Source organism: Liolophura sinensis, chromosome 10, assembly GCF_032854445.1.
Source record: "Liolophura sinensis isolate JHLJ2023 chromosome 10, CUHK_Ljap_v2, whole genome shotgun sequence".
Taxonomy (NCBI): domain Eukaryota; kingdom Metazoa; phylum Mollusca; class Polyplacophora; order Chitonida; family Chitonidae; genus Liolophura; species Liolophura sinensis.
The window spans coordinates 3,199,554-3,224,668 of record NC_088304.1 but is presented as its reverse complement, the minus strand read 5'-3'; the positions used below and the strand labels follow the sequence as shown (position 1 = coordinate 3,224,668).

General features: G+C 42.7%; 1 protein-coding gene across 1 annotated transcript in view; it reads right to left on the bottom strand.

Annotated features, from left to right (window-relative positions):
* The window catches only part of LOC135476687 (uncharacterized), a 31,723-nt gene that overhangs the window by 6,125 nt on the left and 483 nt on the right, over positions 1 to 25,115 (bottom strand). The window contains 10 exon segments of the mRNA XM_064756796.1: positions 646 to 720; positions 9,161 to 9,531; positions 9,533 to 11,095; positions 11,661 to 11,685; positions 12,876 to 12,945; positions 17,840 to 17,934; positions 18,784 to 18,918; positions 19,829 to 19,936; positions 21,375 to 21,521; positions 22,742 to 22,847. Of these exon segments, the coding sequence (XP_064612866.1) occupies positions 646 to 720; positions 9,161 to 9,531; positions 9,533 to 11,095; positions 11,661 to 11,685; positions 12,876 to 12,945; positions 17,840 to 17,934; positions 18,784 to 18,918; positions 19,829 to 19,936; positions 21,375 to 21,521; positions 22,742 to 22,847 (2,695 nt within the window).

Here is a 25,115-nt window from a genome sequence, read left to right as displayed (position 1 = left end):
AATTTAGTTTTATTGGTGACACTGACATTTTTTTTCCTAAATAAGATGTAATTTATCATGAAATGTGGACAGCTATTGCAACAGTTATTCAAAAAGAATTTTATTTACAGTTTGCTGTGTTTTATTTATTTATTTGACTTCTGTTTTACATCACGCTCTTACAACAGCAGTCACCAATACGGTGCAAGGAGAACAGGCAGAGCCCAAGAAACCCGAAACCATCTGTAGGTTGCTCGCAGACCTTCTGAGAGGAAGCCAGCGGGAGCTGGACTTGAACTCATAGTGACCACATTAGTAAGAGGCTTTGGAATCACTGTCCTGCACTAGCATGCTACCCAATAAGCCACAGAGGCCCCCACAGTTTGCTAAATAAAATACCTAAACTCCCTACCACCATCCCCACCCCAAACACCCGACCTCCCAAATATACCCAAACCAACACGAATTCAAAGCCATAGTTAGGCTTTTTTATAAGGGTCCTACATCCTGCTCCTAAAATATGCTCCTTGCCCCATTTTTTTTTGTCCAGCAAAATTTTAATAGATAGGCAGTGGAAATTGTCAGCCTGCCCTTCTTTGAAAAATGTACCTTTGCATCTGTCCCTTTTCATTTCTACCTAGAGGTCTGTGACCCAAATCTTCATACCTGTCGGGATTCCATCTCCACTAGCTCTTTCACTCTGAAATCCAGATCTCCCAGCTGTGGTAGGGCAAATTTCCACTGAAAAATATGTTAAAAAAAACCCATATTCAACAACAGAATTCAGCCAAACACAGACACAGCTAAAATAGAAAATTGACACACATGAAACTTAATTAGCTAAAGAGAGGTATATTTTATGACTAATTAATAATGGTAATTACTGTATGTCATCTGAAGTCTGGAATGTAAAAATTGCACTTTCAGACAATAAATAATACTTTTGATGGCACTAAAGTTGTTTCCTGAAAAGATATAATCAAGCTTTATTAATCAAGCTCTTACTAAAAGTGGCCCTCCAAGGAATCAAGCAAAACGTGTCACTCCAAAAAAGTTAAAATTAAGGAGACATACAGTAACCTAATTGATTGTTGTTTTATGCCATATTTAATCATGTTTTTTCTCATATGATAACAGCTGGGCTCATACGTTGGGGAAACAGTTTCAAACTGGTGTGCCAGGACTAAACCAAAACCCTTCTCATAGCACTTGCAAACATTATTACTTGCAACACACCAAATCTACGACATTTGGGTTTGATCTAGCAACATCATTTGCCAGAGGCTACTGACGTGAGACTAATGTTTTAACACAAAAAGAAATATCCAACATCTGGTTTTGAACTTCCATACAGGCTGTTGCATGTTTTATGCTGGGGAAGCATATTTACTCAAACTAACCTGTGAGTGTGATGGATCTGAGTGTACTACAACAATGTACGACAACAACGTACAACACCAATGACCTCTATGCTGTACATACATGTACATCCATTCACCAATGAGACTGTCAATTGCAAGCTGCATGTACTGTAAATCTTTAACCTTTTCAGCCACTAAAGCACTTTTTTCAGCGGAATTTATGCACACAATTATTCTGAAAATGATCCTAAAAATCATCTCTTCGTGTCATTCAAGATGCAAGCTTCATGAAACTGTGGAAATTATTTCTCTTCACCCTGAAGTTCTCTCAGAATGTCTCAATATACTGGTTGCAGAAGCAGTTGAAAAGGTTGAAGAATTAGGGCAGCTGGTTTAGTTGAGGCTTGAAATCCGGGCTTTGTTACGTACAGTACCTGGCGACAGACTGGGATTCTCTCTGAGCCATCTGATTTCAGGAGGTTTGTTAGGTACAGTACCTGGCGACAGTTTGGGATTCTGTCTGGGCAATCTGATTTCAGGAGGTTTGTTAGCTACAGTACCTGGCGACAGGTTGGGATTGTGTCTGGGCAATCTGATTTCAGGAGGTCTGTTAGGTACAGTACCTGGCGACAGGTTGGGATTGTGTCTGGGCAATCTGATTTAAGGAGGTTTGCTAAGTACAGTACCTGGTGACAGGTCAGGATTGTGTCTGGGCAATCTGATTTCAGGAGGTCTGTTAGGTACAGTACCTGGTGACAGGTTGGTATTGTATCTGGGCAGTCTCATTTCAGGAGGTTTGTTAGGTACAGTACCTGGTGACGGGTTGGGATTGTGTCTGGGCAATCTGGTTATCAGGAGGTTTGTTAGGTACAGTACCTGGCGACAGGTCGGGATTGTGTCTGAGCAATCTGATTTCAGGAGGTCTGTTAGGTACAGTACCTGAGGACAAGTTGGGATTCTGTCTGGGCAATCTGATTTCAGGAGGTTTGTTAGGTACAGTATCTGGTGATGGGTTGGGATTCTGTCTGGGCAATCTAATTTCAGGAGGTCTGTTAGGTACAGTACCTGGTGACAGGTTGGTATTGTATCTGGGCAGTCTGATTTCAGGAGGTTTGTTAGCTACAGTACCTGGTGACGGGTTGGGATTCTGTCTGGGCAATCTGATTTCAGGAGGTTTGTTAGGTACAGTACCTGGCGACAGGTTGGGATTGTGTCTGAGCAATCTGATTTCAGGAGGTCTGTTAGGTACAGTACCTGGCGACAGGTCGGGATTGTGTCTGGGCAATCTGATTTCAGGAGGTTTGTTAGGTACAGTACCTGGCGACAGGTTGGGATTGTGTCTGAGCAATCTGATTTCAGGAGGTTTGTTAGGTACAGTACCTGGCGACAGGTTGGGATTGTGTCTGGGCAATCTGATTTCAGGCGGTCTGTTAGGTACAGTATCTGGTGACGGGTTGGGATTGTGTCTGGGCAATCTAATTTCAGGAGGTCTGTTAGGTACAGTACCTGGTGACAGGTTGGTATTGTATCTGGGCAGTCTGATTTCAGGAGGTTTCTTAGGTACAGTACCTGAGGACAGGTTGGGATTGTATCTGGGCAATCTGGTTTCAGGAGGTGTGTTAGGTACAGTACCTGGTGACAGGTTGGGATTGTGTCTGGGCAATCTGATTTCAGAAGGTCTGTTAGGTACAGTACCTGGCGACAGGCTGAGAATGTGTCTGGGCAATCTGATTTCAGGAGGTCTGTTAGGTACTATACCTGGCGACAGGTCGGGATTGTGTCTGAGCAATCTGATTTCTGGAGGCCTGTTAGGTACTATACCTGGCGACAGGTTGGGATTGTATCTGGGCAATCTCATTTCAGGAGGTTTGTTAGGTACAGTACCTGGTGACGGGATGGGATTCTGTCTGGGCAATCTGATTTCAGGAGGTTTGTTAGGTACAGTACCTGGTGACAGGTTGGGATTCTGTTTGGGCAATCTGATTTCAGGAGGTCTGTTAGGCACAGTGCCTGGCGACAGGTTGGGATTGTGTATGGGCAATCTGATTTCAGGAGGTTTGTTAGGTACAGTACCTGAGGACAGGTCGGGATTGTGTCTGAGCAATATGATTTCAGGAGGTTTGTTAAGTACAGTACCTGGCGACAGGCTGGGATTGTGTCTGGGCAATCTGATTTTAGGTCTGTTAGGTACAGTACCTGGCGACAGGTTGGGATTCTGTCTGGGCAATCTAATTTCACTAGGTCTGTTAGGTACAGTACCTGGTGACAGGCTGGGATTGTGTCTGGGCAATCTGATTTCAGGAGGTCTGTTACGTACAGTACCTGGTGACAGGCTGGGATCTGTCACCAGGTACTGTATTTAACAAACCTCCTGAAATCAGATCAGGATTGTGTCTGGGCAATCTGATTTCAGGAGGTTTTTTAGGTACAGTACCTGGCGACAGGTTGGGATTGTGTCTGGGTAGTCTGATTTCAGGAGGTTTGTTAGGTACAGTACCTGGCGACAGGTTGGGATTCTGTCTGGGCAATCTGATTTAAGGAGGTTTGTTAGGTACAGTACCTGGCGACAGATCTGGGATTGTGTCTGGGCAATCTGATTTCAGGAGGTTTGTTAGGTGCAGTACCTGGTGACAGGTCGGGATTGTGTCTGGGCAATCTGATTTCAGGAGGTCTGTTAGGTACAGTACCTGGCGACAGGTCGGGATTGTGTCTGGGCAATCTGATTTCAGGAGGTCTGTTAGGTACAGTACCTGGTGACGGGTTGAGATTCTGTCTGGGCAATCTCATTTCAGGAGGTGTGTTAGGTATAGTACCTGGCAACAGGTCGGGATTGTGTCTGAGCAATCTGATTTCTGGAGGTCTGTTAGGTACTATACCTGGCGACAGGTTGGGATTGTATCTGGGCAATCTCATTTCAGGAGGTTTGTTAGGTACAGAACCTGGTGACGGGATGGGATTCTGTCTGGGCAATCTGATTTCAGGAGGTTTGTTAGGTACAGTACCTGAGGACAGGTTGGGATTCTATCTGGGCAATCTGATTTCAGGAGGTCTGTTAGGTACAGTACCTGGCGACAGGTTGGGATTGTGTATGGGCAATCTGATTTCAGGAGGTTTGTTAGGTACAGTACCTGAGGGCAGGTCGGGATTGTGTCTGAGCAATATGATTTCAGGAGGTCTGTTAGGTACAGTACCTGGCGACAGGTTGGGATTGTGTCTGGGCAGTCTGATTTCAGGATGTTTGTTAGGTACTGTACCTGGCGACAGGTTGGGATTGTATCTGGGCAATCTGATTTCAGGAGGTTTGTTAGGTACAGTACCTGGTGACAGGTCGGGATTGTGTCTGGGCAATCTGATTTCAGGAGGTCTGTTAGGTACAGTACCTGGTGACGGGTTGGGATTCTGTCTGGGCAATCTCATTTCAGGAGGTGTGTTAGGTACAGTACCTGGCAACAGGTCGGGATTGTGTCTGAGCAATCTGATTTCTGGAGGTCTGTTAGGTACAGTACCTGGCGACAGGTTGGGATTGTATCTGGGCAATCTGATTTCAGGATGTTTGTTAGGTACAGTACCTGGTGACGGGTTGGGATTGTGTCTGGGCAATCTGATTTCAGGAGGTTTGTTAGGTACAGTACCTGAGGACAGGTTGGGATTCTGTCTGGGCAATCTGATTTCAGAAGGTCTGTTAGGTACAGTACCTGGCGATAGGTTGGTATTGTGTCTGGGCAATCTGATTTCAGGAGGTCTGTTAGGTACAGTACCTGAGGACAGGTTGGGATTGTGTCTGGGCAATCTGATTTCAGGAGGTCTGTTAGCTACAGTACCTGGCGATAGGTTGGTATTGTGTCTGGGCAATCTGATTTCAGGAGGTCTGTTAGGTACAGTACCTGGCGACGGGTTGGGATTGTGTCTGAGCAATCTCATTTCAGGAGGTCTGTTAGGTACAGTACCTGGTGACAGGTCGGGATTGTGTCTGGGCAATCTGATTTCAGGAGGTCTGTTAGGTACAGTACCTGGTGACAGGTTGGGATTGTATCTGGGCAATCTCATTTCAGGAGGTTTGTTTGGTACAGTACCTGGTGACGGGTTGGGATTGTGTCTGGGCAATCTGATTTCAGGGGGTTTGTTAGGTACAGTACCTGGCGACAGGTTGGTATTGTGTCTGGGCAATCTGATTTCAGGAGGTCTGTTAGGTACAGTACCTGGCGACAGATCTGGGATTGTGTCTGGGCAATCTGATTTCAGGAGGTTTGTTAGGTGCAGTACCTGGTGACAGGTCGGGATTGTGTCTGGGCAATCTGATTTCAGGAGGTCTGTTAGGTACAGTACCTGGCGACAGGTCGGGATTGTGTCTGGGCAATCTGATTTCAGGAGGTCTGTTAGGTACAGTACCTGGTGACGGGTTGAGATTCTGTCTGGGCAATCTCATTTCAGGAGGTGTGTTAGGTATAGTACCTGGCAACAGGTCGGGATTGTGTCTGAGCAATCTGATTTCTGGAGGTCTGTTAGGTACTATACCTGGCGACAGGTTGGGATTGTATCTGGGCAATCTCATTTCAGGAGGTTTGTTAGGTACAGAACCTGGTGACGGGATGGGATTCTGTCTGGGCAATCTGATTTCAGGAGGTTTGTTAGGTACAGTACCTGAGGACAGGTTGGGATTCTATCTGGGCAATCTGATTTCAGGAGGTCTGTTAGGTACAGTACCTGGCGACAGGTTGGGATTGTGTATGGGCAATCTGATTTCAGGAGGTTTGTTAGGTACAGTACCTGAGGGCAGGTCGGGATTGTGTCTGAGCAATATGATTTCAGGAGGTCTGTTAGGTACAGTACCTGGCGACAGGTTGGGATTGTGTCTGGGCAGTCTGATTTCAGGAGGTTTGTTAGGTACAGTACCTGGCGACAGGTTGGGATTGTATCTGGGCAATCTGATTTCAGGAGGTTTGTTAGGTACAGTACCTGGCGACAGGTCGGGATTGTGTCTGGGCAATCTGATTTCAGGAGGTCTGTTAGGTACAGTACCTGGTGACGGGTTGGGATTCTGTCTGGGCAATCTCATTTCAGGAGGTGTGTTAGGTACAGTACCTGGCAACAGGTCGGGATTGTGTCTGAGAAAACTGATTTCTGGAGGTCTGTTAGGTACAGTACCTGGCGACAGGTTGGGATTGTATCTGGGCAATCTGATTTCAGGATGTTTGTTAGGTACAGTACCTGGTGACGGGTTGGGATTCTGTCTGGGGAATCTGATTTCAGGAGGTTTGTTAGGTACAGTACCTGAGGACAGGTTGGGATTCTGTCTGGGCAATCTGATTTCAGAAGGTCTGTTAGGTACAGTACCTGGCGATAGGTTGGTATTGTGTCTGGGCAATCTGATTTCAGGAGGTCTGTTAGGTACAGTACCTGAGGACAGGTTGGGATTGTGTCTGGGCAATCTGATTTCAGGAGGTCTGTTAGCTACAGTACCTGGCGATAGGTTGGTATTGTGTCTGGGCAACCTGATTTCAGGAGGTCTGTTAGGTACAGTACCTGGTGACAGGTTGGGATTGTGTCTGGGCAATCTGATTTCAGGAGGTTTGTTAGGTACAGTACCTGGCCATAGGCTGAGATTGTGTCTGGACAATCTGATTTCAGGAGGTCTGTTAGGTACATTACCTGGCGACAGGTCGGGACTGTGTCTGAGCAATCAGATTTCAGGAGGTTTGTTAGGTACCGTACCTGGCGACAGGTCGGGATTGTGTCTGGGCAATCTGATTTCAGGAGGTCTGTTAGGTACAGTACCTGGCGACAGGCTGGGATTGTGTCTGGGCAATCTGATTTCAGGAGGTCTGTTAGGTACTATACCTGGCAAATGGGCAGGATTGGGTCTGGGCAATCTCATTTCAGGAGGTTTGTTAAGTACAGTACCTGGTGACAGGTCGGGATTGTGTCTGGGCAATCTGATTTCAGGAGGTCTGTTAGGTACAGTACCTGGCGACGGGTTGGGATTGTGTCTGAGCAATCTGATTTCAGGAGGTCTGTTAGGTACAGTACCTGGTGACAGGTCGGGATTGTGTCTGGGCAATCTGATTTCAGGAGGTCTGTTAGGTACAGTACCTGGTGACAGGTTGGGATTCTGTCTGGGCAATCTCATTTCAGGAGGTTTGTTTGGTACAGTACCTGGCGACAGGTTGGTATTGTGTCTGGGCAATCTGATTTCAGGAGGTCTGTTAGGTACAGTACCTGGCGACAGACTGGGATTCTCTCTGAGCCATCTGATTTCAGGAGGTTTGTTAGGTACAGTACCTGGCGACAGGTTGGGATTGTATCTGGGCAATCTGATTTCAGGAGGTCTGTTAGGTACAGTACCTGGCGACAGGTTGGTATTGTGTCTGGGCAATCTGATTTCAGGCGGTCTGTTAGGTACAGTACCTGGTGACAGGTCGGGATTGTGTCTGGGCAATCTGATTTCAGGAGGTTTGTTAGGTACAGTACCTGGTGACAGGTCGGGATTGTGTCTGGGCAATCTGATTTCAGGAGGTCTGTTAGTACCTGGCGATAGGTTGGTATTGTGTCTGGGCAATCTGATTTCAGGAGGTCTGTTAGGTACAGTACCTGGTGACGGGTTGGGATTCTGTCTGGGCAATCTGATTTCAGGAGGTTTGTTAGGTACAGTACCTGGCGACAGGTCGGGATTGTGTCTGAGCAATCTGATTTCAGGAGGTTTGTTAGGTACAGTACCTGGCGACAGGTTGGTATTGTGTCTGGTCAATCTGATTTAAGGAGGTTTGTTAGGTACAGTACATGGCGACAGGTTGGTATTGTGTCTGGGCAATCTGATTTTAGGAGGTTTGTTAGGTATAGTACCTGGCGACAGGTTGGGATTGTGTCTTGGCAATCTGATTTCAGGAGGTTTGTTAGGTACAGTACCTGGCGACAGGCTGAGATTCTATCTGGGCAATCTGATTTCAGGAGGTGTGTTAGGTACAGTACCTGGCGACAGGTTGGTATTGTGTCTGGTCAATCTGATTTAAGGAGGTTTGTTAGGTACAGTACATGGCGACAGGTTGGTATTGTGTTTGGGCAATCTGATTTCAGGAGGTTTGTTAGGTATAGTACCTGGCGACAGGTTGGGATTGTGTCTTGGCAATCTGATTTCAGGGGGTGTGTTAGGTATAGTACCTGGCGACAGGTTGGGATTGTGTCTGGGCAATCTGATTTCAGGAGGTTTGTTTGGTACAGTACCTGAGGACAGGATGGGATTGTGTCTGGGCAATCTGATTTCAGGAGGTTTGTTAGGTACAGTACCTGGCGACAGGTTGGTATTGTCTGGGCAATCTGATTTCAAGAGGTTTGTTAGGTACTGTACCTGGCGACAGGTCGGGATTGTGTCTGGGCAATCTGATTTCAGGAGGTGTGGTAGGTACAGTACCTGGCGACAGTTGGGGATACTGTCTGGGCAATCTTATTTCAGTCATGTAAGGCCACCCTTAAAAATATGTTTCTTGGGTGTGCCGTGGCTAGTTTTCAAAAAACAATTACCCTTAAATTTTTGGGAGGAATTTTGATAAAAGTTTTGTTTTCCTTTCCATTAAATACTCACTTCGTCAAAACTTGTATCCATAATTCTTTCATATATATATATATACATATATATAGCCTGCCAAGGATGCCTTTGACATTTATATATACATATATATAGCCAGAATTAAAATATAATGACTGACAGGGCCGGGGTCATACTTAAAAAGTGAAAATAAGTAAGAAGTATTACCATCACACATGATTTAAATAAATAATAAACAAATCAACAAAGAATCGCTCTATGTTTGAAGTTAGTTAATTACCAAAGCCCGAATGGTTTCCTTGTCCCTCCTAGCTTCTTCCTCCAGCAGCAAAATCATCATGGAGTCCGAATAACCCTGGATGTACAAGGTCAAATTCTTGGCACCACTTCTGTCAGCTCTTGCACCAGAAAGTCCGTTTTTGGTAGCTTGTGACATCCCAGCTAACGAATCTTGATCCACTTTTGTTTTTTTAACATTTTCAGGAAGTTCCTGTGAATCTTGACCTACTGCAAGATCAAATGACAAAACCCGGTTTTCCTTCAATTCACTGGCCAGCATTTGGCTTGAAAATCTTTCTGAACTGTCAGAAGTGACTTTTTGTGATGAACTATTTGAAAACACAAAGGTGTCTCTTCCTTCGTCTAATTGCAATGGATGTGTCAGATGAACTGGCATTGGGAAGGCTTCCGTCTCCATGGCAACCTTCGCCATGGAAACCAGTAGCGCCTCCATCAGATTTTTCCTCCCATGCAATGTTTTCAACAGTTATCTCCTTTACATGAACATCTTCAGTCATTTCATCCTGGAACTGATCGCCAGAAATACAAATTGCAGAATCCCCAGAATTATTTGTGTGAAATGATAAGACATTTTCTTCTGTACGCTCCTCTTGCACTTTTGGACTATCCTCAACAGCTTCGGTCTTGTCCATTGAGTTTGTACCATGTGACATGGCCACATTAGGAGAGTATGCAGTTTTATCTGAAGAAATGTGCTTCATCACTTCCTTTCCAATAAGAGAATCACAACATTCTGCCACACTACTACTCTTGTTTTCACAAATGGAGCCATTAGAAACAGTTAAACCTTCACAATGAGATTCCTCATGTTGCACTACTTTGTCATCTTGTTTTGCTGTATCACTGTGCACAATACTTTCATCCTCTACTTTGTGTTGGGGACAGCTTTCAACGCCATCAAAAATTTCTTGGGATATTTCCAGTTTTTTATCATTTCCAGCAGTATATGAAATTTCTGGAGACATTTCCGTTTTTTTGTCATTTGTATCTGTGACAGAAATTTCTTGAGATGTTTGTAATTTTTTATGACTTTCTCCCCAGCCAATTTCTTGAGACACAGACGTTTCTAATTTTTTGTCATGTTCACCCAAACCCGACATTTCTTTGGATATTTCTGGTTTTTCGTCATTTGTACTTGAGAAAGAAATTTCTGCAGATGATTCTTTTCTTTTGTCAAAGGCATCCGTGGCAGGAATATTTTGGGACATTTTTATTTTTCTGTCAATTTCCTCTGAGCTTGATTCACCTTTGGCATTATTCTCAGACTGAACAGAAACAAGATGGCTATCTACTGCTTCACTGTGTGCCACATTCAAGTCATCACTTCTCACAGAGTTTTGGTTTGACATACATGTGCTAGAATCGGCGTGAACATCTGCATAAATCAAATGACTAACTGTCTCACTTGTCTGCATATTGCCTTCATTGTCAGAATTTTCCTCTTCTGTATCGCAAGAATGAGCCCATACTGATAAAGCATCACCACCAACATTTTGACCAATAGTGTCACCTTTTGAGAATGAGTCCTGATCTGTGTTTCCATGGAGACCAGAATGAGGCTCAGCCAATCCCAGCTGTCCTTGTTTTGACTTTTCTGTATTCACAGAGACAGCATTCTGACAGTCCAAGCTGTTAACTGATCTCAAACACATTCCTTGATCAATTTGGAGGAGGAAGTCATTTGCATTTCTCATCTGTACAGTTTGTTTTGTTCTAGAGTCTGATTGGACAGCAGATGCCTCATTGGCAAAGGAGAGGGTCATGTAAGAGGGAGGGTCATGTGACTTTGGGGTGGGCCTAAATCTGGACATACAAGTGTGTCTGATTATAGGTCTTTGGCGCTGAACCAATTTGGAATATTCTGACTCGCTGATCATAACACTGATGATCCGAACTCCAGCTGGCAAATCAAAATCTGAAAACAATAATACAAGCCTCGAATACATATTCAGGTGACAGTTGTTACAGGTGACAGCACCGCCATTCATTTATCTTTTCATTTATCTCACTGCTGCAGAATGAAGAAAACTCAAGAGCTTTCCATTTGTATAATGGCAGTCAGTAATATTGGTGGAGAGAACTAAAGTAAACCTTCAACCTTTAACAAGTTACTGACAAGCTTTCCCTCAGACATGAACACCATATTGCTGAAAGACAAAAGAAAATAAAGACTACATCAGTGGACACATGAACGTCAAATCTCTATTTAGCCATTCCTTAACTCCCTTGCTGATGCACAATTTTCACAAATATGACAGCTACTCTTCACGTTACAGAATAAGACTATATTGGTGACGAGACAAGTCACAAGGTCATCCCATGGACCCTTTTTGTTCATTTTTTTAGTGGCTGCATAACTTGGTTGCATCTTATAATGCATGTATGCATTTCAAAGGTAAAAGGCTTAAAATTAAAAAAAAAAAGCAGGATGCCTTGAAAAAAATTGCTGTACTACTAATTTTCAAATATGTTGTACTGACCTGTTTGCACCTGTTGACATGGTAACTGGAACATGACAAAACAGACGATTGAATTTCACTTTAAATCGTTCATGGTTTCTAAATGTTTTTGAAAATTGAGTATGTCAGGTATTTAGATTATAACAACTTTTAAGTGAACTTAAATCGGGGCCACTACCACATAGGATTGACTGACTGACTAAATGTTATTGTATTAACGCCATTCATTAAAACATTTATCATGAAGAAATTAAAAACCTAAATAAATCTATCAAAATATTTGGGAGCATAACTCGGTCCATAACATGGTCTCATGCATAAACAAAAAATTTACATATGTGTAAGTGTAAAAGGTATTACATATTTATTTCATAAAATTTTGAAATAAATTTACACAGAATTACACAAAATTTTGAAATGAATTACACAAAACTAAACATTTTGCAAAACAAAACATAGAATTGGTAGCAAGGCCACACAAAAGCTCACCTGTATGAAACACATGAATGCAAAATTTCAGCTCAATGCATAAAGAACTGAAATCGTGACTTTGGTAATTTACAGCAATTAATAGGCTCACAGAGCATCAGTGATGGAAATCCCCCTTGGGTCAATGTGCTTTATATGCATGTAAAACTTCAGGTCAATATGTGCAATACTTTTTAAGATAACAACTCTAACATTCTGTTTAACATTGATTCTAATACACAATACTCTTAGTCAGAAATTCAGTAATTTACGGTATGCACACACCTGATCAACCATGGAATATCCCTCTTCAGCTATTATGTTCTACAAGTGAGCAAACCCTGAGCTCAATACATGCAGCACTTTTTGAGAAACCACCCCTAACATTTTGTTTAACTTTGATTTTAATACACAATACACTAAATCAGGAATTCAGTAATTTATGGTATTTAATATGCACACATCCAATCAATGATGGAATATCCCCCTTGTGTTATTGTGCTCTACATGTGTGCAAACCCTGAGCTCAATACTTGTGGAATTTTTTAAGATACCAGCCCTAACATTTTGTTTAACATTGCTTTCTCTATTTTTGGACACCAACGATGACTCTCAGGGTACCACATAAGCTACGCCTGTACTTTACACAGGCGAGCTCAAAACAAAATGCACACAAAATTTTTGAAGACTAATCTTAAGAAATTTAAGATAAATGTACACAAGTTGAAAACAAATTTACATAACAGTCTGAAATAATTATGTACATACATGATTCTGCTGGGGTTTGATCACTAGAAACCTGCTGGTCAATTCTTCTGACAACTGAGTACAGAGAATCCTGGGGAAAGAAGACCAATAAATGGATGAATGAATGAATGAATGAATGCTTAAGGTTTAACTTGGTACTTAACTATTTTCAGTCATATGACGACCAGAAGTCATTAGGTGTGTGTATATATACTATGTCTTCTTGTGACAGTGTGAGTCAAAGTGCTGCCGCCACTGAAGTATCATGCTGAGGACACCAGACATGACACCTCACCCAGTCACATTATACTGACACTGGACCAACGAGCCCTGTTTCCTTCCTCTAACCTCTCAATGCTGAGCAAGTGAGGCAGTAACAAGTACCATTTTTAAAGTCTTTGGTATGCCCTGACTCGGACAAGAAGACGGAATAAAATAGTTAGTATACAGTATGACACAGAATAATACCGATGCACCCTTATCTGTCTGCATCAGCGGCTGTCACAAAGGTAACCATGCTCCCTTATCTGTCTGCATCAGTGGCTGTCACAAAGGTACCCATGCACCCTTATCTGTCTGCATCAGTGGCTGTCACAAAGGTACCTATGCATCCTTATCTGTCTGCATCAGTGGCTGTCACAAAGGTACTTATGCATCCTTATCTGTCTGCATCAGTGGCTGTCACAAAGGTACCCATGCACCCTTATCTGTCTGCATCAGTGGCTGTCACAAAGGTACCCATGCACCCTTATCTGTCTGCATCAGTGGCTGTCACAAAGGTACCTATGCATCCTTATCTGTCTGCATCAGCGGCTGTCACAAAAATACCCATGCACCCTTATCTGTCTGCGTCAGTGGTTGTCACAAAGGTACCCATGCACCCTTATCTGTCTGCATCAGTGGCTGTCACAAAGGCACCCATGCAATCTAATCTGTCTGCATCGGTGGCTGTCACAAAGGTAACCATGCACCCTTATCTGTCTGCATCAGTGGCTGTCACAAAGGTACCGATGCACCCTTATCTGTCTGCGTCAGTGGCTGTCACAAAGGTACCCATGCACCCTTATCTGTCTGCATCAGTGGCTGTCACAAAGGTACCCATGCACCCTTATCTGTCTGCATCAGTGGCTGTCACAAAGGTACCTATGCACCCTTATCTGTCTGCATCAGTGGCTGTCACAAAGGTACCCATGCACCCTTATCTGTCTGCATCAGTGGCTGTCACAAAGGTACCTATCCACCCTTATCTGTCTGCATCAGTGGCTGTCACAAAGGTACCTATGCACCCTTATCTGTCTGCATCAGTGGCTGTCACAAAGGTACCGATACACCCTTATCTGTCTGCATCAGTGCCTGTCACAAAAGTACCGATGCACCCTTATCTGTCTGCATCAGTGGCTGTCACAAAGATACCTATGCACCCTTATCTATCTGCATCAGTGGCTGTCACAAAGGTACCTATGCACCCTTATCTGTCTGCATCAGTGGCTGTCACAAAGGTACCCATGCACCCTTATCTGTCTGCATCAGTGGCTGTCACCAAGGTACCTATGCACCCTTATCTGTCTGCATCAGTGGTTGTCACAAAAGTACCGATACACCCTTATCTGTCTGCATCAGTGGCTGTCACAAATGTACCTATGCACCCTTATCCGTCTGCGTCAGTGACTGTCACAAAGGTACCCATGCACCCTTATCTGTCTGCATCAGTGGCTGTCACAAAGGTACCCATGCACCCTTATCTGTCTGCATCAGTGGCTGTCACAAAGGTACCTATGCACCCTTATCTGTCTGCATCGGTGGCTGTCACAAAAGTACCGATGCACCCTTATCTGTCTGCATCAGTGGCTGTCACAAAGGTACCGATGCACCCTTATCTGTCTGCATCAGTGGCTGTCACAAAGGTACCTATGCACCCTTATCTGTCTGCATCAGTGGCTGTCACAAAGATACCGATACACCCTTATCTGTCTGCATCAGTGGCTGTCACAAAAGTACCGATGCACCCTTATCTGTCTGCATCAGTGGCTGTCACAAAGGTACCTATGCACCCTTATCTGTCTGCATCAGTGGTTGTCACAAAGGTACCTATCCACCCTTATCTGTCTGCATCCGTGGCTGTCACAAAGGTACCGATACACCCTTATCTGTCTGCATCAGTGGCTGTCACAAAAGTACCTATGCATCCTTATCTGTCTGCATCAGTGGCTGTCACAAAGGTACCTATGCAATCTTATCTGTCTGCATCAGTGGCTGTCACAAAGGTACCCATGCACCCTTATCTGTCTGCATCAGTGGCTGTCACAAAGGTACCCATGCACCCTTATCTGTCTGCATCAGTGGCTGTCACAAAGGCACCCATGCAATCTTATCTGTCTGCATCAGTGGCTGTCACAAAGGTACCTATGCACCCTTATCTGTCTGCATCAGTGGCTGTCACAAAGGTACCCATGCACCCTTATCCGTCTGCATCAGTGGCTGTCACAAAAGTACCGATGCACCCTTATCTGTCTGCATCAGTGGCTGTCACAAAGGTACCTATGCACCCTTATCTGTCTGCATCGGTGGCTGTCACAAAAGTACCGATGCACCCTTATCTGTCTGCATCAGTGGCTGTCACAAAGGTACCGATGCACCCTTATCTGTCTGCATCAGTGGCTGTCACAAAGGTACCTATGCACCCTTATCTGTCTGCATCAGTGGCTGTCACAAAGATACCGATACACCCTTATCTGTCTGCATCAGTGGCTGTCACAAAAGTACCGATGCACCCTTATCTGTCTGCATCAGTGGCTGTCACAAAGGTACCTATGCACCCTTATCTGTCTGCATCAGTGGTTGTCACAAAGGTACCTATCCACCCTTATCTGTCTGCATCCGTGGCTGTCACAAAGGTACCGATACACCCTTATCTGTCTGCATCAGTGGCTGTCACAAAAGTACCTATGCATCCTTATCTGTCTGCATCAGTGGCTGTCACAAAGGTACCTATGCAATCTTATCTGTCTGCATCAGTGGCTGTCACAAAGGTACCCATGCACCCTTATCTGTCTGCATCAGTGGCTGTCACAAAGGTACCCATGCACCCTTATCTGTCTGCATCAGTGGCTGTCACAAAGGCACCCATGCAATCTTATCTGTCTGCATCAGTGGCTGTCACAAAGGTACCTATATACCCTTATCTGTCTGCATCAGTGGCTGTCACAAAGGTACCCATGCACCCTTATCCGTCTGCATCAGTGGCTGTCACAAAAGTATCGATACACCCTTATCTGTCTGCATCAGTGGCTGTCACCAAGGTACCTATCCACCCTTATCTGTCTGCATCAGTGGCTGTCACCAAGGTACCTATCCACCCTTATCTGTCTGCATCAGTGGCTGTCACAAAAGTACCGATGCACCCTTATCCGTCTGCATCAGTGGCTGTCACAAAGGTACCTATGCACCCTTATCTGTCTGCATCAGTGGCTGTCACAAAGGTACCTATGCACCCTTATCTGTCTGCACCAGTGGCTGTCACAAAGGTACCCATGCACCCTTATCTATCTGCGTCAGTGGCTGTCACAAAGGTACCTATGCACCCTTATATGTCTGCATCGGTGGCTGTCAAAAAAGTACCGATGCACCCTTATCTGTCTGCATCAGTGGCTGTCACAAAGGTACCGATGCACCCTTATCTGTCTGCATCAGCGGCTGTCACAAAGGTACCCATGCACCCTTATCTGTCTGCATCAGTGGCTGCCACAAAGGTACCCATGCACCCTTATCTGTCTGCATCAGTGGCTGTCACAAAGGTACCTATGCATCCTTATCTGTCTGCATCAGTGGCTGTCACAAAGGTACCCATGCACCCTTATCTGTCTGCATCAGTGGCTGTCACAAAGGTACCTATGCACCCTTATCTGTCTGCGTCAGTGGCTGTCACAAAGGTACCCATGCAATCTTATCTGTCTGCGTCAGTGGCTGTCACAAAGGTACCGATGCACCCTTATCTGTCTGCATCAGTGGCTGTCACAAAGGTACCGATGCACCCTTATCTGTCTGCATCAGTGGCTGTCACAAAGGTACCCATGCACCCTTATCTGTCTGCATCAGTGGCTGTCACAAAGGTACCTATGCACCCTTATCTGTCTGCATCAGTGGCTGTCACAAAGGCACCCATGCACCCTTATCTATCTGCGTCAGTGGCTGTCACAAAGGTACCTATGCACCCTTATCTGTCTGCATCGGTGGCTGTCACAAAAGTACCGATGCACCCTTATCTGTCTGCATCAGTGGCTGTCACAAAGGTACCGATGCACCCTTATCTGTCTGCATCAGTGGCTGTCACAAAGGTACCTATGCACCCTTATCTGTCTGCATCAGTGGCTGTCACAAAGATACCGATACACCCTTATCTGTCTGCATCAGTGGCTGTCACAAAAGTACCGATGCACCCTTATCTGTCTGCATCAGTGGCTGTCACAAAGGTACCTATGCACCCTTATCTGTCTGCATTAGTGGCTGTCACAAAGGTACCTATGCACCCTTATCTGTCTGCATCAGTGGCTGTCACAAAGGTACCCATGCACCCTTATCCATCTGCATCAGTGGCTGTCACAAAGGCACCCATGCAATCTTATCTGTCTGCATCAGTGGCTGTCACAAAGGTACCTATGCACCCTTATCTGTCTGCATCAGTGGCTGTCACAAAGGTACCCATGCACCCATATCTGTCTGCATCAGTGGCTGTCACAAAGGTACCCATGCACCCTTATCTGTCTGCATCAGTGGCTGTCACAAAGGTACCGATGCATCAGTGACTGTCACAAAAAGCTTTTCAATTTCACAATGGAAATCAGTTTTTATTGGCACAAGAATTCGGAATGTCCAGTGTTAACCAGCAACCTTACCATCTCCACCGGTTGCTGACAGATCTTCCAATGTATGCCCGGAGAGGTAGCCAGTATGCCGGATTATTTGTTACAATATAAAAAGTTACAAACCCATTTGATGACAAGACAGCACCCCCTAGCACGCCAGGTCTTCTCTTACTAGCTTGTAACATCGACGAGGCCTGGAGGAAAATGTCAGCTCCACTCTGCAACAGAAAAAAGTATTTATTTATTTAAATTGCGTCTGCATCAGACCATTGATGCAATTTGTCCATTTACGCACAGGTGGTCAGTGGAAGAATACCAATTCTTATGACTGTGAAAGTCAACATTTTACATAAATTTATTGATCTATTTATTTCATCGGTGATTTACACCATACTAAAGAATATTTCACTTATATGATGTAGCTCAGCATTACGTTGTCAGGAAACTGAGCAGAGCCTGAGGGAAAGCCCCTGACCATCCGCAGGTGAGGTTGGTGACAGAACTTTCCGTGGCAATGGTGAGAGGTTCCTGTGTCTGCACTAGTATACTAACCACTAGAATACAGAAGCCATTTTATTTAATCAAAGAATTCATATTTTCATCTGATTTCGCTTTATTATAAATTGCCTGGCATAACAGAAACTTCAAATCTTAACCGTATGCAACCAGTCTGTCTTACAAAAGATTTTGCTGACTCGAGATATTATATTTATATGCAGTGAAGTAAATTTTAATACCATTCTTCACTAAAGGTTGCCAAAATGAAAAGATACATGTATATTTTGCTTAGCTTATCGATCTAAATTTGCAAAGAATACTGGCTTTGAAATTAAACAGTTAATCAAAACCTTTTTTTCATTCAAAGATATTAAAGACTTGAAAAATAAAAAAATCACGTCAAATTTATATCTTTTTTTATACTTCGAAGTTGCCCTGAACATCCAAAAGGCCTTGCCACAGACAATCGTTCCCCAGATCAATGAACTTCATGTAACACCAGCATGCCTTCGACATGAGAAAATAAGATTTCATTTCCACTGTACCGAAATGTTTGGTATATTCTCTACCTTAGGCAACTCCACCGTAGGGAGACTGAAGAACCCCCTGCGGACATCATCACCGTAAGCACAACAGAACGGCAGGAAGCATTCCCAGACTGACTGAAGAGCGTCAGAGAATGAGGTGCCTTTACATTCGCAATCCTGGAAGAAAAAACATAGTCTTTGATTTATTTATTTGTTTGATTGCTGTTTTACACCATATTTAAGAACGCCAGTCCATGCTGGCACGCTAATCATCTCTGCCACGGAGCCCCCCCCCCCCCCCCTCATAGTCTTTGAGTAGAACACAAATCAAAGATAAAGGCATAAAAACTGGACGTCTGGATACATTTATAAACCACAGAAAAAGCTGGCCTAACTCAATGAATGACCCCCAAGACCTCAATTTACCTTGAATTCCCACAGATCAATAGACATCCACTAAATTACCTCCCTTGTCACACTACAAGCGCTATACTGTATCGCAAGGATAATCTAAGACGCATAAAACTTAACTATGAGAAGTGAGACATAGTCTAACATGCCCATAGGCTACGTCATGACAGCAACAGCTATTTCCTATGCAACAGAATGTAGAAAAACAGAAATGAGCTATTACAGAAATATTGATGTATCTAAAACTGATGTTTTTCAATTGTTACAAATTGCCCATTCAACAGAGTTCATCCAAGCTGTCTGATTTCAGACAATTTTTTAAATTTTCACAAGTGGCAAAAATAATACCGTATTTTCTGGGATCTCCAGTTCCTGTCTAAAAATGCTAAGATCGATTTAGTAGTTTTCCCTTCAACAGCTGTTATATGTTGCCTAACTGGTCCCTTTGAAGGAGACAAATGGACATACAAATCAAAAGATGTTCATAATAATCCCTCTACAAGAGAGGTAAAGACAAGTTGTCCATTGCATTCACCGGTTCCTTCAGGTTGTTTACTGGCCACAAACAAACAAGTCATTCTCTGTTCTGGACTGTGTCAGACAAAAAAAGGGCAAGGTGAAATTTCTAGCGCCCATCTGTTAACACTGTGCCTGACAAAAGAGGGCAGTGAAATACCTGTCTAATAGTCCCCAGGCTGCCCATGTACATTGTAAATGTGTCGTACAGGAGCTGAAGTTGTTGTTCCAAACAGTGGTCTGATACTGAGTTTTCAGTCCCTAATGCCTGAAAAACACAACAATTTAACTGATGTAACATATTTATGTTCACAAAAACCATTATAGTGTCGATCAAAGACATTTCAATAAGAGCAACATTAAACAGAAGAAACCTACCAGAATGTACCTCTTCCCCACAAGAATACACAAGTGGCTGTGTACTAATTTACCAGAGTGTACCCCTTCCCCACATGAACACAGAAGTACACAAACTCACCAGGGTGTACTTCCTCTTCACATTAATACAGAATACACAAACTCGACAGTTTTCACTTCTTCTCCACATGAACACAGAAGTACACAAACTCACCAGGGTGTACCTCTCCCCTACATGAGTACAGACATACACAAACTCACCAGAGTGTACCTCTTCCCCACATGAACACAGAAGTACAAAAACACAGCAAGATGTACCTCTTCCCCACATAAATACAGAAGCACACAAACTCATCAGGGTGTACTTCTTCCCCATCATTACTACAGAATATAACAAATTCATCAGGGTGTACTTCTTCCCCTTCATTAATACAGAATACAACAAACTCACCAGGGTGTACTTCTTCCCCACATAAATACAGAAGCACACAAACTCATCAGGGTGCACTTCTTCCCCATCATTAATACAGAATACAACAAACTCATCAGGGTGTACTTCTTCCCCATCATTAATACAGAATACAACAAACTCATCAGGGTGTACTTCTTCCCCTTCATTAATACAGAATACAACAAACTCACCAGGGTGTACTTCTTCCCCACATAAATACAGAAGCACACAAACTCATCAGGGTGTACTTCTTCCCCTTCATTACTACAGAATACAACAAACTCATCAGGGTGTACTTCTTCCCCATCATTAATACAGAATACAACAAACTCATCAGGGTGTACTTCTTCCCCATCATTAATACAGAATACAACATACTCACCAGGATGTAACCCTCCTTCACGTAAAACCAGATGTAGACAAACTCACCAGGGTGTACCTCTCTCCTACGAGTACAGACATACACAAACTCACCAGGGTGTACCTCTTTCCCACATAAATACAGATGTACACAAACACAGCAAGATGTACCTCTTCCCCACATAAATACAGATGAACACAAAACTCACCAGGGTGTACCTCTTCCCCACATAAATACAGGTGTACACAAACTCACCAGGATGTACCTCTCCCCTACATGAGTACAGATATACACAAAATCACCATGGTGTAGCTCTTCCCCACATAAATAAAGATGTACACAAACTCACCAGGATGTACCTCTCCCCTACATGAGTACAGATATACACAAACTCACCAGGGTGTAGCTCTTCCCCACATAAATAAAGATGTACACAAACTCACCAGGATGTACCTCTCCCCTACATGAGTACAGATATACACAAACTCACCAGGGTGTAGCTCTTCCCCACATAAATACAGATGTTCACAAACTCACCAGTGTGTACCTCTCCTCCACGTGAATCAGTACAAACTTCTGATTGGTCAGGTGGTAGAAGTGTGGCTTAGCTCCCCAGGTGGCCTGGAAGAAACTGACCATCCCCATAAGCTGACCGCACAGAGCACACTGGTCATCATCGTCCACCTTGAAGGATACATGAAAAGGTACTATATCACAAAGAGTGTGGTTTTAAGGCAAATGAGGAAGAAAGAGGTGTCAAAATGAAAACAAGAATAAAATTTTCAGCTTTGAGGCATACTTTAAATTGCATAATAACCCCTCTACTGAACACATATTTTCCATCAATGATTGGAATTATTTGGGAATGATGTCATCGATAAACATATATGAAATGCAGCACCAGCTTATCGCCCCAACTTGGGCTCTTCCCCCAACACAGTTGTTTTGATGGCTATCACTGCTGGCATCACCACAGCAGGCTACTTAATTTTCGGACTGACGACTGCGGCCTTAGGAAAAGTCAGAATTATAGCCATTTTTACAACCCAAGAAGAAAGCTTCATTTTACTTTTATACGTTAGGCCGCATCAAACCTTTCATATAAAGAAATTAAAACCAAATATTCCATGTGTCCTTAAAATCAAGTTACGACAGGAAGTAATTCACAATCCAATAAGATAACAATTTCAAAATAATAGATCTTGGTACTGGAATACCTATACAACGTTCACTCTCACAGCATCACTAGGTTTGCTATACAATGGATGTATTATTTGGTCTGTTATTTGATGCAATACTGGGGAGAAATCTCATTTTGATTTATGTAGACATTTGTCTTTGTCTAATTGACATTTGTTTGGCATAGTCATTTACTATAACATAACATTGCCATGATGCTTGCATTGCCAATGGTATAACTAAAAAAAATGAATTCCACTTCATTGTGCTGATAGTCTGTATTTATGTACTTTACAGAACGTCACACTGTGCACATCCAGACGTCATCACATCATCACAGGATACATCATCAACATCATCACAGGATACATCATCAACATCATCACATCATCACAGGATACATCATCAACATCATCATCAAGATGTATCAGCATTTAGTTTTGAATGTCGTTATAAGCTGTTACACAAAGTGTGAGCACTAAACATATATTTGTCCATGCTAAATAAATCTGACCGTTACTAAAAACTCATCTCAACCAATAATTTATTCATTTATCTATCTCATTGCTTGATCGTTTAAATACAATGAGCTGATGAACAAGATAATGAAGATGATTTTTTATTCACAACCAAGAAAAAAGTTAGAAACTTAAAACTAACAACTAACAATCTTTGGCTGTGTCATCTAAACAATTATTCCAGGCAAGGATCATTTATATACCTACACTGGGTGGGGAAAAATAAACAATGGCATCTTTGAGATCATCTTCTTCTTTCTGCAGAGTTGTGTGGTCATACACAAAGAATATCTGACTGGCTGTCCAAAGGGAGCTGAAATATACACAGCACACAATACTAGAATACAAACTTTGAACTTTGCATGAACTGTCGCTTATATCACCATATCAGAGTATGGTGGTTACACCTACATGAGAAATCATGGAAAAAAACCTTTTGCACATTACAAGCTTCAGCCAATCTTCCTATTTTGACGACACTTATGCCACAGAATGCATTCCGTTTCAGTATAAAGTTTTGCTATCAGTTTCAGTATAAACATCACAATCATAATCTTCCTTTTAGTCCCTCCAGATAGATTTAGTATCAGACATTAAAATTATGCCTTTCATAAAGACAATAAATGCACTGGTATACCTGAAAAATGTTTTGAAAGATGGTCCAGAAAACAGACCATGTGACCGCCTTCGTAACAGATTTCATGGGCAAAAAAAATTGTCCCCCTCATTTTATAGCATTGGAAAAATACCTATTTTTGAAATTGACTGATTGTATGATTTTATTAGCCATACAATAATAAATATATACATTGGATTTTGAGACATCAACAAAATACAGACACAATGTGATAACAATGAAGTGTAGAAAGATATAATATATGGTGGGAATAAAGCTCAGGTTGAGCTTGTTCTATCCCATATATAAGTAATAACAGTATTGGAGGGGTGATGCTGACAATTTTTGTTTAAATTATTTCTTTTCTATCTAAATATATATATAAATTTATTTTACCTGAACTATGCCCTAATTGTGTTATGTAAGACTAAAGAAAGATTTTACTAAAGATTGATAGTGCGATTTAGAAGAAACTGATCTTTGTGTTAATGGAAGCTTATAACACTCACTGTCACCAGGAGTTCTGAATAAATAATATGATAGATTTGTTTTATACAATGGTTTGTGGAAGGCTCGACGTCTATCTCAGGTGTGATACGGATTTAAAATTTCCTGTTTGATTGAACAGGACTTTAACCTTACAGTAATAGTGGCTATGGAATAAAAGTAAATGTGAGTTTGTAACAGAGTAGAAAACAGTGATAGTTCTGCAACAGGTAAGATTTTCAGTTCACAAAAAAAGCGATTGGGTATGGCAAAGGTGGCCTGATACAGTAATTGTTCTAACTGCCCTTTTTTGAACTATGTACAAGGGCTTGATATGCTCTGATATGTCTGATGTCTGATATGCCTTTCCCCATGATATATTGCCGTATAGTAGATATGGATAAATAAGTGAGTAATAAAGGATTAGAAAGGTCTTTTTGTTTACAGAGTGTTTAATGTGTGAAATTTATATATAGGCAAGACTTGAGCTATTGTTAGACTATTCGGAACAGTTCCAGAAGTAAGAGATAAATTGATAATGTGTGCTAGAGGTGTAGATCTTACATATGACACTAACTTCACCAGGGATGTATGTATTCCATCTAACCCAGGCTAGGAATTACCTTTCAGCTTACCTATCACAGATTGAATAAAATATGGAGAGACATGCTGAAAGTTGAACTCTGATCCAACTGGTTGTCCAAGAAAATCTGAAAATTGTTCATTTTTGTGGAGTCCACGTTGCTCACTAGTTTGTCCTCTACTGAACTGAAGTAATCATTAAAATTGTTAGCAATCACGGTCTCATCACAAATGTCACTTCCATTTCTACTGAAAACTTGCCGCTTACTTGCTGTTTTATTTCGACACACTTGTTCATTAATAATTTTCCAGGACTTTTTTATGTCGTGATTTACTCATGATTTAAACTGATGTTCGAAATACTGTTTCCTTGCAAGACAGAGCAGACTACTGACTTTATTACGATAAGGTCTAAATTGCTGACAACTATCACTTGTCCAAAGTTTAGGTTGTTGTCTGTATAGTCTGTTTTTCTCATGGATTGATACCAGAAAGGCACAGGAAATCCAAGGTTTAATTATGTTTATTTTTTAGGGAAGTCATGATTGTTACTGGAAAACATCCATTCTATAGTGAAGTATGTGAAATGTGGTCAGCGATAGCGTATTTGTTGATTTGTATAATTTACAGCTTTCCGCACAGCTTGAGCCTTTCTGCACACGTGATGTTTTTTTCCTGCACAACCAGAGCAAACATGGGCCGCTTTTCCTTGTGCTTCAACATGGCATGGCCACTTTGCTTTCACCCATGCTAGGGCGATCAAATGATCTCCAACTTCCGAGCTCTTACAAAACTGATGATGTTCCAAATTTCATTTTGTACGAAACTACAGGCTAACTTTCTGATTATTCTCCTTATGTGACTGACGGCTTGAATGGTTTGCAGTGTGTCCATAAA